The sequence below is a fragment of the Hemicordylus capensis genome, chromosome 5 (genome assembly GCF_027244095.1).
Source record: "Hemicordylus capensis ecotype Gifberg chromosome 5, rHemCap1.1.pri, whole genome shotgun sequence".
Taxonomy (NCBI): Eukaryota; Metazoa; Chordata; class Lepidosauria; order Squamata; family Cordylidae; genus Hemicordylus; species Hemicordylus capensis.
In genome coordinates, this window is record NC_069661.1 from 152,997,393 (window position 1) to 153,012,531 (window position 15,139).

Below are 15,139 nucleotides of genomic sequence, written 5' to 3' on the forward strand. Positions count from 1 at the left end.
CAAAATATACATCTACCTTCACTGGAGGTGTGGTAAGAGAGATTTAAGCTACTATCCAATGCTTAAAAATCATCAGACTGAAGTAGCATAGGGTCTGGTATAAGTCCCCTACACTGGTGTTTTTTGAAATATTTATTTATTTGATTTATACACTGCCCTTCCAAAAATGGCTCATTGCAGTTTACATCAAAATAAAAACAAAACAATTAAAATTAAAACTAAATCAATTAAACAACTGAAAACATTTAAACCCAAAATTAAAAATTTGAAACCATAAAACTAGTTAAAAGCCTGGGTGAACAAATGTGTCTTCAGTGCCTTTTAAAAAGTTGCCAGAGATGGGGAGGCTCTTATTTCAACAGGGAGCACATTCCAAACTGCAGGGGCAGCAATGGAGAAGACCCGTTTCTGAGTAGCCATCAAATAAGTTGACAGCAACCACAGACGAACCTCTCTGGATGATCTTAACAGGCGGTGGGACTCATGGTGAAGAAGACATTCTCTTAAATACCCAGGGCCTAAGCTGTTTAGGGCTCTATAGGTAATAACCAGCAACTTGTATTTCGCCTGGAAACGTATCAGCAGCCAATGTAGTTCTTTCAACAGAAAAGTTGAAAGAACTACATGATCTCTCCTAGATGACCCAGAGACCAACCTGGCCGCCACATTCTGGACCAACTGTAGTTTACAGACAGCGAAGGCAAGGCTATGTGGGGCTGCTTTAAAGGCAGCCCCACATACAGCACAATGCAGTAATCCAGCCTAGAGGTTACCAGTATATGTATCACCGTTTTGAGGTCATTCGTCTCAAGAAACAGACGCAGCTGGCATATCAGCCAAGCTGATAAAAATCGCCTCTGGCCACCACCTCAACCTGGGACACCAGAGAGAGATTTGGATCCAGAAACACCCCCACACTGCATACACACGTGGACAAGTGTGTTGGTACCCCTCCACACAAAAAAGAAGAACTCACAATTGTCTCTGAAATAACTTGAAACTGACAAACATAATTGGCACCCTTTATTCTTTATTCCGCATTTAACAAAAATCAGACTTTGCTTTAGATGGAACAGAATATTTGATGGAACAGAATATTTCAAATAATAACACAAATGAAAATGGCATGGACAAAAATGATGAGACCCTTAACCTAATATTTTGTTGCACAACCTTTAGAGGCAATCACTGCAAACAAATGATTCCTGTAGCTCTCAATGAGACTTCTGCACCTGTCAACAGGTAGTTGGGCCCACTCTTCCTGAGCAAACTGCTCCAGCTGTGTCAGGTTTGAAGAGTGTCTTCTCCAGACTGCACGTTTCAGTTCTTTCCATAGATGTTCGACACGATTCAAATCAGAGCTCATAGAAGGCCACTTCAGAATAGTCCAATGTTTTGTCCTTAGCCATTCTTGGGTACTTTTAGCTGTGTGTTTTGGGTCATTATCCTGTTGGAGAATCCATGCCCTGCGACTGAGACAGAGCTTTCTGACACTGGGCATTACGTTTCGCTCCAGAATGTCTTGCTAGTCTTGAGATTTCATTGTTCCCTGCATAGACTCAAGGCACCCCATGCCAGATGGCGCAAAGCAGCCCCATAACATAACCGGGCCTCCTCCATGTTTCACAGTAGGTATGGTGTTCTTTTCTTTGAAAGCTTCATTTTTTCATCTGTGGACATAGAGCTGACGTTACTTGCCAAAAAGCTCCAGTTTTGTCTCATCTGTCCAAAATACATTCTCCCAGAAGCATTGTGGCTTATAAATATGCATTTTAGCAAATTCTAGTCTGGCTTTTTTAGGACAAAAAAAATTCCAGACTGGCTTTTTTATGATTTCAGAGACAATTGTGGGTTCTTCTTTTTTCGTGGAGGGGTACCAACACATTTGTCCACGTGTGTACCTGTTCCTTCCGTAGGAGTGTGACCCCATCCAGAACAGGCAGATCAAAATCGTCTGACAAGTTCTGACCCCACCCAATAAGTACCTCTGTCTTATCTGGATTCAGCCTCAGTTTGTTATCCCTCATCCAGCCCATTACTGCCTCCAGGCAGGCATTTAAAGAGATTATGCCTTCTCCTGATGATGTTGACATGGAGAAATAGAATTGGGTGTCATCAACTTATTGATAACACATAGGAACATAGGAAGCTGCCATATACTGAGTCAAACTATAGGTCCATCTCGCTCAGTATTGTCTTCACAGACTGGCAGCGGCTTCTCCAAGGTTGCAGGCAGGAATCTCTCTCAGCCCTATCTTGCAGATGCCTGGGAAGGAACTTGGAGTCTAGATGCTCTTCCAGAGCGGCTCCATCCCCTAAGGGGAATATCTTACAGAGCTCACATTCTAGTCTCCCTTTCATATGCAACCAGGGTAGATCCTGCTTAGCTTAAGGGGACAAGTCATACTTGCTACCACAAGACAAGCCTGCACCAAATCTCCTGATGATCTCTCCTAGCGGTTTCATGTAGATGTTAACATCGGAGACAATATGGAGCCCTGAGGGTCACCATAGGAAAGTTTAGATTTGGAAGAACAACAGTCTCCAAGGGACACCATCTGGAATCTGCCTGTGAGGTAGGAGCAGAACCACTGCAAAGCTGTGCCTCCCACCCCCACCCCCCAAATATCTATTATATTGAAATAGTTCTGGAGATATTCTACCATTGGTGCAAAGACCAACAATGGCTGAAGATGGGGCATGCTATTGGCAGGGGAGAAGTAGACTTACAGGGCAGGTTCATGAAATCAGAAATATCTCCAATAAATGTTAAATGCCAGATTAGCATGGCATGTGCACTCCTGGTTTCTAGTTGTGTGAACCTGGAAATTTTTGATGATCTAGGGTGGCAATGTGCTATCCTGGCATTTACCCAGGATCAATAGCTGTAGATCTGATCTACAGCTACTGATCTCAGGTAAATGTAGACTCACCACATCACCCCCACATGGCCAAAAATCTCTAGGTTTACACAACTGGAAATCAGGAGCACAAACACCCTCCCCCGCCCTTAAAGTGCTACCCCCGTCAGCGTTTCGGCGCCAAAACTGCCCCCAGTGCCGAAACATTTCGGAGGCCTTCATAATGGCCTCCGAAACGTTTCAGGCACAAGCCTACACAGGAGGGAATACAGTTTCTAAGTCATGCCTAAAAGCAAAAAGGATTTGCTTCAAAAATTGTGTTTTGTCTCCACTAAATAGACTAAAATTGATATAATTAATTGACTCAAGTATATTTAAATGGAAACAGCCCTAATACTTATTGATAAGAGATTTTTCATAATTTAAAAATATAAATCATGCTTACCTTCCAGAGATTCTATGCCAGTTGCTTGTGCCAGTAAGTCCTCATGCCTTGCAACTACCTATAAAGAAAGACCACCAGTTATCATCTGAATGTCAGTTTAAATCAGAAGGCAATTTGGCATGGCATGGGAGGATGCTGATTGAGGCATACAAGTCCAAAGTCCTTTTGGAAGTGCAGAATTCATTTTGTGGTTAATGTTTGTTTGCCCTAGCAGCACAGGAGGATATAAAATTTTAGGGCAGCTATTTATTGGGCATAACCAGAGCCATTTCAGTAACTAACAGCCTACCAGGCTTCCACTTAAGCGCCTAACCCCAAAGGTATACAACTTCACAGAAAGGCAAACAAACTTAGCTTGTGGCTAAGTTATTACGAGTTGAGTTTCCCATGACAAAGAGGACTTGACTTATTTCAAGAGTGATTGCTGACTTTCATGCTTAGAAGAATTCTACTACTCTGGCTGGAAGCAGAGTGCAATTATTCAACATGAATACCTCGCCTCAGCAAAATCTGATTCACCCAGCAATTTCCCCAACAGACTAATGATAGAATGCTGGCAGATATTTAAGAAGGATTTTGAATGAAAATATATGTGAAAATAGGAAGCTGCCTTCTATTAACCAAGACAACAGTCCATCTGGCTCAGTACCTTATTAGGAGATGCCAGGGACTGAACCTAGGACCTTCTGGATACAAAGGATATGTTCTACCACTACGCTACAACCTCTCCTCTAGAACAACATTTGTACCATCTTTACCCCTATATAAAGTGTGCTGCAGCTAATATTGAATTCTCCCTTTTTCTTTCATTCAAACATCATTAATTTCAGATATTTAATATCACAAAGAATGACTTCTACAAGAGGGCATCTTCATCTAATAGATCTTGGGTTGGGGCTTGATTTGATGAAACTACTACTACAATCCAATAGTTAACAGAAGTAAGTTGAAAAAAAAACCAACATTCCTATCAAAATCCTAAGAGTATGAAGCAAATACAGTAATTTATCATATGTCTACAATATTTATTCAAAAATGCACATTACACAAATTAGCGTTGTACACTGCATGTTACACATATGGTCATAACTAGTGGTGCCTACCACCATAACTAGTGGTGACTACCCCTGCTAACTGAGCAGAGAGACACCCACTAAAGTGGTGATTCTCTTATATTTAGCAGGGGGAGATCAACTGGCCCTATCCAGCCCCAGCACAGCATCCCTCCAGTGGCTGTTGCTGATATCTGCCTTATGTTTCTTTTAGATTGTGAGCTCTTTGGGGACAGGGGGCCATTTTATTTATGTATTTTTCTTTGTAAACTGCTTTGTGAACTTTGGTTGAAGAGCGGTATATAAATATTCATAGTTGTTGTTTAAGCTTTTTAGTTGATTATTCTGGAAGGGGACTAATGGTGGTGGTGGTGCTTTTTGTTTTTAAAGATTATTACCTCTGCTTTCTTATGCTACAGGGATACAAATATCACACACAGAGAAAAAATTCTGAGGACGGATTACTTAAAGCAATGTTCTTCATTGCGAGGTCCAGCAGTAGCTCCCATCAACCAGCTCCCTGACTAATTGTTTATTGGGCCAGTGCAAAGCTTTGACCAAAGCTAAATATTCTGCACTGTCCTGCTCACACCATGCAGAGATGACCATTCCACGATACAGTGCTGCCCTTTAGGAATGTGCACGAATCGATTTGGCATGGCAGGAAGTGGTACCTTTAAACATGAGTAAAGCAGGTCCTTAGCTGCTCCTCTGCCACCCCGTCGCGTTTCTGGGCACCGCACTGCACTGAAGTCTGCGTGTGGCCGCAGGGCTTCACCCAGCAGCCTGCGCACAGCGGTGGGACACACATGGCCAGCAATGCCATGCTGACCACGCACATGGCCACCGCACATGCACAGTGGCTATGCAAGTCCCACCACCACGTGCAGGCCGCTGGGTGAAGCCCTGCAGCTGCACAGACTTCTGAGTGGCACCATGTAACGCTCAGAAAAGCAGTGGGGAGCAGGTAAGGACCTGTTTTACTCATGCTCCCCACCCCACTGAAACATTCATGCACATCCCTACTGTCCTTTGCCCAGCAGGGAGTGAGGCTCCTTTAAGGGAAATAGAACCCTCTTGAGGCTCTGCTGTGAAGTGTAACCCGTCTCAATGCTTTTCTCCTTGAGCTCTTAAGAGAAGGAGCTGTCCCTCTTAAAGAGCCCTCCTAGTACTGAGAAAAGTGCAGTACTATGCGGAAGAGATCACAGTGGGAAATAGCTTTCACAGTGAAGGTTTTTTGCCAAAGTGGCCCTAATTGAAAAGTAGTGAAGATCATTGACTTAAAGAATCAGCTGTCTTGCCTTGGAAATTCTTTCTCAACTAGCAGAACAATACATGATTTGTCATTGTAAGAACAATATCAACTACCTGTAAATTTAATTTTATTATTGCAAACTGCTTTGAAAGCATTAATGGTTGAGAAGCAGTATACAGATATAGTTTTTCTTTTATTTTTTTTAATGAGGTAAACAAGCAGAAGTTTTCCTGCTTGCAATCCTGACAGGATCACTACTCTATGCTTAGATAAGATCCCAGAAAAGCTCAGGAATTTATTCAGCAAGTAAAGCTGTAACTCTGGAAAATTTTTCTTTGAAAACTTGTGCATATCCAATATAGACAGACAACTCCAAAATAAATCATGTGGGTTATTCCTGTTTCTATGAGAAAAGCAAATCAAATTGTAATTGAACATGCTATGTGACCAGCAATACATATTAATTTTTACATCTACATCTTAACTTTGCATTTTTAAAAAAAGTTATTTAACATATTTGTATACTGTCCATAACACAAGTCTCTGAGCAGTTTACAGCAATACAATAAAAACAACAAATAAAAAGGTTAAAACATTACAATGTAAAATTTAAAAAGGTTAAAACTATTAAAAAACCAAACAATTAAAACAATATCTAATTAAAAGCCTGGGTAAACAAATATGTCTTGACTGCCTTTTTAAAAGTTGTAAGAGATGGAGAAGCTCTTATTTCAGCAGGAAGTGTGTTCCAAAGCCTCAGGGCAGCAATGGAGAAGGCCCATCCCTGAGTAAACACCAGACAAGCTAATGGCAACTGCAGACAAACCTCTCCTGATGATCTCAATGGGCGGTGTGGTTCGTAGCGAAGAAGACATTCTCTTACATACCCAGGGCCCAAGCTGTTTAAGGCTTTATAGGTTATAACCAAGACCTTGTATTTCGTCCAGAAACTTATCGGCAACCAGTGTAGATCTTTTAAGATAGGAGTGATACAGTGTCTCCGAGATGAGTCAGAGACCAACTTGGCTGTGGCATTCTGGACCAATTGCAGTTTCCAGACTACGTACAAAGATAGCCCCACATAGAACACATTACAGTAGTCAAGACTGGAGGTGACCAGCAGATGTACTACTGTTCTGAGGTCATTTATCTCAAGAACAAGAACATTTTTAGGAACTTGAACAATTATGCGTTTAGCACCTGTATACCTCTGAGATCGCCTCTCTCAGCCAGTTGTATATCAACCTGTGAGGTCTTCTCATTGGCCCTCCTTAGTGTCCCAGGCCCTGGTATAGTGCGTAGTGTGTAGTGCCTGGGCCCATAGGAGGGCCTTCTCTATGGCCGCCCATGTTCTTTGGAACACTCTTCCCCCCCAGATTCATTCAGCCCCCTCCCTGGATGCTTTTAAGGCCCTTCACAAGACCCACCTGTTTCGCCAGGCGTTTAACCATTATTATTATTATTATTATTATTATTATTATTATTATTATTATTATTATTATTATTTCTTGTTTACACAGTCAGACAGGTGTTATTGACTGGTTTGTTTTATCCAGACATCGAATCCTTCCCAAGGACCTGGGATGGCTGAATATTATTGTCAATTGTTATAGATATCGTCGCAGAATATAGGCTGTTCCCAGTAAAGCTGCTTTTTGTAATTGACTGATGGTGATTTCTGTGGCCCCTATAGTGTTGAGGTGCTCTTCAAGGTCTTTTGGAACTGCACCCAGGGTGCCAATGACCACTGGGATTATTTTGGTCTTTTTCTGCCACAGCCTTTCAATTTCAGTTTGTAGATCTTTGTATTTGGTGATTTTTTCTATTTCTTTTTCTTCTATTCTGCTATCCCCTGGTATTGCTATGTCGATTATTTTAACTTGTTTTTCTTTCTACTCGACTACAGTTATATCTGGTGTATTGTGTGGCAGATGTTTGTCTGTTTGTAGTCAGAAATCCCATAATATTTTTACATCTTCATTTTCTTCAACTTTTTCAATTTTATGGTCCCACCAATTCTTGGCTACAGGTAGCTTGTATTTTTTGCAGATGTTCCAGTGTATCATCCCTGCTACTTTGTCATGCCTTTGTTTGTCTGTGCGATCTTTTTACAACAGCTGATTAGGTGGTCCACGGTTTCATCTGCTTCTTTACAAAGGCGGCGCTTGCTGTTTGTGGTGGATTTTTCGACTTTTGCTCTTATTGCATTTGTTCTTAGTGCCTGTTCTTGTGCAGCCAGTATTAAACCCTCTGTTTCTTTCTTCAAGCTGCCATTCTTAAGCCATTGCCAGGTCTTGGTGATGTCTGATTTTCCATTTATATTGTGCAAATATTGACCATGCAGTGGCTTATTTTTCCATTTTTCTGCTCGGTTCTTGACTTGTTCTTTCTTGTAGGCCTGCTTTGTTTCATTGGTGTTGAATAGTTTCGCATTATTGACCATTTGAAGTGCATCTTCTTCACTGTCCTTGATATATTCTTCAAGGCCTCTTTTCTCCTCCTCTACTGTTTGATGGACTTGCAGCATTCCTCTTCTACCTGAGCTGCGAGGGAGGTAGAGCCTATCGACATCACTGCGGGGGTGCAGAGCATGATTGATGGTCATGATTTTCCTGGTCTTACAATCTAGCGTCTCTAGCTCTGCCTGGGTCCAGTCTATTATTCCTGCAGTGTATCTGATAACAGGTATAGCCCAGGTGTTTATGGCTTGTATGGTGTTCCCGCCATTGAGTTTGGACTTGAGGATTTTTCTAACTCTCCTGATGTATTCACTTCCAATTTTTCTTTTAACTTCAGTGTGTGCGATGTTATCAGCCTGGAGAATGCCCAAGTATTTGTAAGGTTCTTTCTCTTCCAGGTTCTTGATCTTGCTTCCATTGGGCAGTTCTATTCCTTCTGTTTTTCTTATTTTTCCTCTGTTCATTATTAATGCAGCACACTTGTCTAGTCCAAACTCCATTGCTATATCACTACTGAATATACGGACAGTGTTTAGCAGTGATTCAATTTCTGACTGGGACTTTCCATACAACTTCAGATCGTCCATGTATAGCAGATGGTTGATTTTACTTGATGTTTTAGATGTTTGGTATCTGAGGCCTGTTTGGTTTAGTATTTGTGAAAGTGGGGTCATGGCGATTACAAACAACAGAGGGGATAGTGAGTCCCCTTGGAAAATGCCTCTTCTAATGCTAACCTGTCCAAGTGTCCCGCCATTGATTGTTAACTGTGTACTCCACATGCTCATTGCTTTTTTTAATAAATATCTGAATGTTTTTGCTGACACCAGTTGTTTCTAAACATTTTAGTATACATGTGTGATGCAATGAATCGAAGGCTTTCTTGTAGGCTATCCATGCAACACTTAGATTGGTTTTTCTTCTCTTGCAGTTTTCTAAAATCATTTTGTCAATCAGCAGTTGGTCTTTTGTGCCTCTGGTGTTCGGGCAATTTCCTTTCTGTTCAACTGGAAGCTGTTTGTTAGTTAATAAGTGTTGCATCACTTCATCTGCTTTTATTCTAGTTAATAATTTGCAGGGACATATCTAGGGTGGGGCAGGCAGGGCCCGGGCGCCACTTGAAGGGGGGCGCCATTTTTAAAAATTAAAAAAATAATAATAATAAATGGCCACCAAAACAAAATGGTCACCATGCATACTCTAATGGCCTCTGTGAGGCCCTAGGCCATGCCAGGCCTCACAGAGGCCATTTGAGCATGCACAGTGGCCATTTTGTTTTCAGCGGCCATTTAAAAAAATTATTTTTAAAAATGGCCACTGCACATGCTCAAATGGTCCCTGCGAGGCTCTAGAGGCCAGCAGGGGGAAGGGGAACTTTTGCAGACACCCCCCCCCCCCCACAGCCTTTAGGAAGCCCCCTGAAGGGGCTACAGATTAAAAAAATTTTAAATTAATAAAATATGTCACTGCACACATATTTAGTTTGGCACGATGTACAGAGAATCAGGGTTTGTGAATACTGAGCTGAAGCTTATGAGCTAGGATTGTATTCATTTGCTCTACTTTGCTTCTTGTGATAAGTGAGTTAAATGTGATGTCTTAATAATATGACTATTAATGGTGAGTTTGTCTTTGAATCAGTGTGAAATCCTTAGTATTAAGACCCACTGGGAGTTTCTTGCTCTCTTTCTCTCATTTTAACTGTCTTTCTGAAAGACTAGAATATATTCCAAGCAGTGACACAGTTTACTCTGCATATCCTTTAATTATTTTCAGAGTATCTGGGAAAAGTCAAATTCTCCATTTATTTTTAAAACTTATGTAATAGTGATGCTACAATGCATAGTGCAGCATTAGACAGGCACTTCTGTTTAGTTTTCCAAGTACACCTCCACATAGTATTTGGGTATTTCATGAGCCCCAGCATACTGAAATTTGTCATTTTCTGGCATTTTTTGGTCTGGCTATGTCCACTGCTAAATATTTTTTTAAATTTTAAAAGATTAACGAGCTTGACTTGTATTTTTCAGCTGATATTATGGTAAAGTTATCTGAAAGATGGGTGTCAGATGTTTGGATAGGGGGCGCCATTTCAGTGCTTGCCCTAGGCGCTATTTTCCCTAGATACGCCTCTGATTTGAACATGGTTGGCAGACAGGTGATCGGTCTATAATTACTTGGAACTGCACCTTTTGCTGGGTCTTTCATGATGAGATGAGTTTTCCCAGTTGTTAGCCATTGTTCAATATCACCTCCTTGCAAAATGTGATTGAACTGTTTTGATAGTTGTTTATAAAGGCTTGTTGGGTGTTTAAGCCAAAAGCCATGCAGTTCATCGTCGCCTGGAGCAGTCCAATTTTTAATTTTCTTTGCTCTTTCACTTATTACTTCTGGTGTTATTATTAGAGCTTGCATTTGTTGGTTACATTTTTCGACCTCTTTCATCCACCCTGCTTTTTTATTATAATCTCTTGGATTGTCCCATAATTTCCCCCAGAATTGCACTATTTCTTCTTTATTTGGTGTTTCTAGGTTTCTTGCAGTTTCTCCTGCTATGCTTTGGTAGAAACGTCTCTGATTCGACTGGAATTGGAGATTCTGCCTGTGTTGTGTAGTTCTGGCTTCATATCTGCTAATCTTCTTTGACACTGCTGTTATTTGCTGCTTTATTATTTCCAGGACTTCTCTAATTTTCCTTGAATCTAGGTGGTATTTTTTGATCAGATACTGTTTGGTGTTTTCATTCTTCAGCTTCTTGTCTTTCATATCTTTCAATTTACTAGCATCTGATCTAAGCCTGGAGATTTTATTTTCTAATCTAGTCTTCCATTTAGGTGATGTACTGCTTTCTATTTTAACAGGTCCACTGATCTTATATCCGAGCTCTTGTGTTGTTATTGTTGCTGCACTGTACATTAGTTGGTTTGTTTCTTGCAAATTATTGGTTGTTATTTCTGCAAGTGCAGCACTGACATCTTTTAATACCTGAGCAAGTTGTTTTTTGGCAACTGTTATTAGAACTGGAAGTCGAACCCTGGTGGTTGTTTGGTTCATGTGCTCAGTTATTTTTTGCTTTAGTTCTTGTTGCTTTTCTGTTAAACGGCATTTGGGTTTTTGAGGTGAAGGCAAAGGGGAGGTTGCCTGGTTTTGATTTTGAAACAGTTCAGCAACGGTGGCATCCTCTATTTCCAACAGCTCCTCCACCTGCACCTGAGCAACTGCTTCTTTTGGTGGTAATTCTTCTTCCATGTCTTGAGCCTGTGCTGCTCTTTGCAGTTCTTCCAGCTCAACTCCTGTGAATACTTTATTTCTTATTATGAATCTTCTCTGGTCTGCTAGCCTTTGTTCTGTTATTTCTGTATCTGGATGCTTCTCTTTCCAAATTTGGTACATTCTTTTAAAATAACCTCTTCTAGTTGGACTAGACTTGTAATAGCAGATCATTATTTCCTTGTTGGCATTTTTTGTATATTTTTAGAATAGAACAATATCGGACCTCTGAAAAGTATAAGCATGCATATGTATTCAGTACTTGGTTTGGGCCCCTTTTGCAGCAATTACTGCCTCAATGCGGCGTGGCATGGATGCTATCAGCTTGTGGCACTGATGAAGTATTATGGAAGACCAGGATGCTTCATTAGTGGCCTTCAGCAATTCTGCATTGTTTGGTCTCATGTCTCTCATCCTTCTCTTGGCAATGCCCCATAGATTCTCTATGGGGTCAGGTCAGGCGGGTTTGCTGGCCAATCAAGCACAGTACACTGTATACTTTTCAGAGGTCCGATATTGTTCTATTCTACAATCCTTGTCTTCTTGGTTCCATGTAATATTCTAATTTTCTGAGATTGTGGATTTGGGGTTTTCATGAGCTGTACGCCATGATCATCACAATTATAACAAATTGAGGCTTGACTTATCTCGCTTTGCATGTAATGCGTCTGTCTCATATCAGTTTCACCTTTTAATTTGCATTACTGAAATTAATGGACTTTTGCACGATATTCTAATTTTCCGGGTTTCACCTGTAGACCACTGTTCTGAGGTCATTGATATCAAGAAATGGATGCAGTTGGTTGTATCAGCCAAAGCTGATAGAAAGCACCTCTGGCTACTGCCTCAACCTAGGACACCAGAGAGCAGCTTGGGTCCAGAAGCATTCCCAAACTGAGTACCTGTTCCTGTGTCAAATTCTGCCCCGCATTTTAAGAAGTACATTGATAAACTGGAATGCGTACAGAAAAGGGCAACAAAGATGGTGAGGGATCTGGAAAGTAAACTAAGTCCTACGAGGAACAGTTGAAGGAGCTAGGGATGTGCATCGGTCCGGACCAGTCTGGACCAGCACTGAGGGGGGGGTCTACCTTTAAGGGCGGGGGGGTAGAACTTACCCCTCCCACCGCTCTTCCCCCTCCGGCGCTGCAGTTTAAAGCGAAGTTTTTGGGGTGGCAGCGTTCCTCGCTGCCGCCCCAAAAACTTCGCTTTAAACTGCAGCGCCGGAGGGGGAAGAGTGGCGGGAGGGGTAAGTTCTAACCCCCCCCGCCTTTAAAGGTAGACACCCCCCCCCAGTGCCAGACCACCGGACCGGTCCGGCTCCGAACCGGTTCGGAGGCCTCCAACATGGCCTCCTAACTGGTTCGTGCACATCCCTAGAAGGAGCTGGGTATGTTTAGCCTGGAGAAGAAAAGACAAAAGGGAGATATGACAGTCATCTTCAGAAAGGCTATCACACAGAAAGAGCAGACTTGTTCTCTATTGCTCCTGTGGGCAAAACCAATGGGTTCAAATTACAAGGAAGCAAGACCTTAGGAAGAATTCCTAACTGTAAGAGCTGTTCCACAGTGGAACAGTCTGCCTTGTGCAGCGGTGGGCTCTCCTTTGCTGGAGGTTTTCAAACAGAGGTAGACAGCCAGCTGTCAGGGATGCTGTAGTACGGGCAATCTACACAAAGAACTATTTTCTTCACAAAACCAAGGAGCAATAGTCTAGAAGGTCTCGATACTCTGGCGGTCACAAAGAAACTGAAGAAAATGGCACCCCAAATGCCGGAAATAACAGACACACTGAGCTCATGCAGAGTGGGGTGGGGGCGTTGAGAGGAGCTGATAAGTCTATCCACGAGGACCTTGCACAGGCACAGTAACCCATATATCATGAATGCCAATGGATCATGATCCAGATTTCTATGATTTATTCAAGTACTTTCTGCAGGCAGCAAAATTTAACAATCAGTTCCTCACAAGCATATATACTAAGAAGAAGTATATTCAGCTAGTAAATATAAGATTACTTATCTACAGAACATGGGTATATTTAACAACAATGCAATTCAGGTCTCAGATATATTTATACAGATTATTATAGTTACAAATATTTACATACTGCTTTTCAACAAAAGGTTCACAACATGGCTTATACATAACAAGAATAAGATGATTTGCTGTCCCGAAAGGACTGACAATCTAAACAGAATGCATGGCACTTACTTGCAAATGGAGTTCTTTATCCAGCTGACTGATCCCTTGAGCAAGTTTTGCTAACTGTTCAGCTATTACAGCTTGATGAATAGATTGTGAGGTGTATGCCTTTACATCAAAGTCTTCCTTTAAAAAGTCAGCATAACATTCTGGAAAAGACGGAGGAGGAGAGCTCAATTTCTTTCTCCCTTACAAACTTTGAATCAAGGCTCATTTCCAGTTGACCTCTACTTGGACAGAAGCCTCCACAACATCAAACCTGGAAACCAAGTAGTTCCCCAAGCTTGTCTGTCATGTAGATGAATAGATGCACATTTTTTATAAGTTGTCAGGAACTCAGGAAGTCAACTTGTAGCAATAACTGCCAGGCATCCAGAGCAAAGAAAGTACACGTGACCCTTGTAAATAACAGAGACAAGTCACAGAAACTCCCTGGCTGCCCAAGCAGAAATGAACGCCCAAGAAAGCCTCCATGACCCCACAGACCTTTATCTGTTCCAGCACTATGTTTCTCAGTAGTTGCAACTATTCGAGCTGGGGGAAGGCAGAAATTTAGATAGCACTAGCATGAAGCACTTACTTGGGAGCAAACTCCACGTAGAACCTACTTTTGAGGATTAGAAGTGTACCAACAGACCTGCCCGCCCCGCCAGGAAACTTTTCCCTTACCGTCTCCTAGTAGCTCCCCAAGAGCCGGGTCCTGCTGGGGGGCTGCAGTTGCCGTTCCAAGACTAGCGGCGCCCCTTTCCTCGTCCATGCTGGCACAGAGACTCGAGAAGCTTCACGATGACGCACTAAGCCGGCGACGGCGCTGTCTACGTTGCTAGCTTCACAGTACTGTATATCAGACCGGTCTCAAGTGACAATCACTAGAGATTTTTAAAAAAGAAGATGCGAGTCACCGTAGACTTTAAAGAGTCTTTCTATCTCTATCAGAGTCACACGTCATCGCAATTCTTATTGCTACTTCCGGTCTAATAGTGAACAGATTTTCCACTCTTAACTTCCTATGCTGCCAAACATATTAATCCACTATAGAGATGCGAAGGGATAGAGCGACACCATTCTGACTACTTGGAGAATTACGGCCTATGGCACCTTTCCGTTTTCCCCGTACCGTGTGTATTTCTACTCTTTTTCTATCTCTTTGGAACAAAAACTTCAGCTGAGTTTTTCTGTTGAGACAAAAAACTGGCTTTTTTCAGACAAATATAGTTGTGGAACATTGGCCCTTTTAGAGGCAAAAGAGTCAGCAATAAAACATAGACTTTCAAACAAACTCATCTCTTTCTGTCTCTGTGCAGTAAACAGACATTCCCGCTTCCGTATCAGTGTTTAAAATACATTACTCAACCTTCCGCCCCTAAAATAGCGACCCTTAACTTATTCAAAGCGTTGGTGTTTCTAGAACACTAACAATTGTTTCCTATAGCTAGGGTCCGCTCCTGGTGCAGCTCCAAGTGAAGAAACAGAAACCTATATTTTTGTTCCGCTTTTCAGTCTATCGCTGTGAACTCTAGAGACAATGGGCAGCACGGGACTTTGCTGCATGCAGGGAATTGTAGTTTTCTGTATCCACACAGCGCCAGGGCC

At 41.9% G+C, this 15,139-nt stretch overlaps 1 protein-coding gene across 4 annotated transcripts in view; it reads right to left on the reverse strand.

The window, feature by feature from the left end:
- COG5 (component of oligomeric golgi complex 5) overlaps positions 1 to 15,139 on the reverse strand; it is a 270,566-nt gene extending 255,427 nt beyond the window's left edge. Inside the window, exons 1-4 of one of the 4 annotated variants that reach the window (XM_053255351.1) lie at positions 14,964 to 15,139; positions 14,216 to 14,415; positions 13,556 to 13,695; positions 3,307 to 3,364 (exon numbers count right to left, since the gene is read on the reverse strand). In XM_053255351.1, coding sequence (XP_053111326.1) covers positions 3,307 to 3,364; positions 13,556 to 13,695; positions 14,216 to 14,303 — 286 coding nt within the window. In that variant the 5' untranslated portion in view covers positions 14,304 to 14,415; positions 14,964 to 15,139. Of the gene's footprint in view, positions 1 to 3,306; positions 3,365 to 13,555; positions 13,696 to 14,215; positions 14,905 to 14,963 lie in introns of those variants that run through there. The other 3 variants (XM_053255350.1, XM_053255353.1, XM_053255352.1) reach the window with 3 other exon arrangements.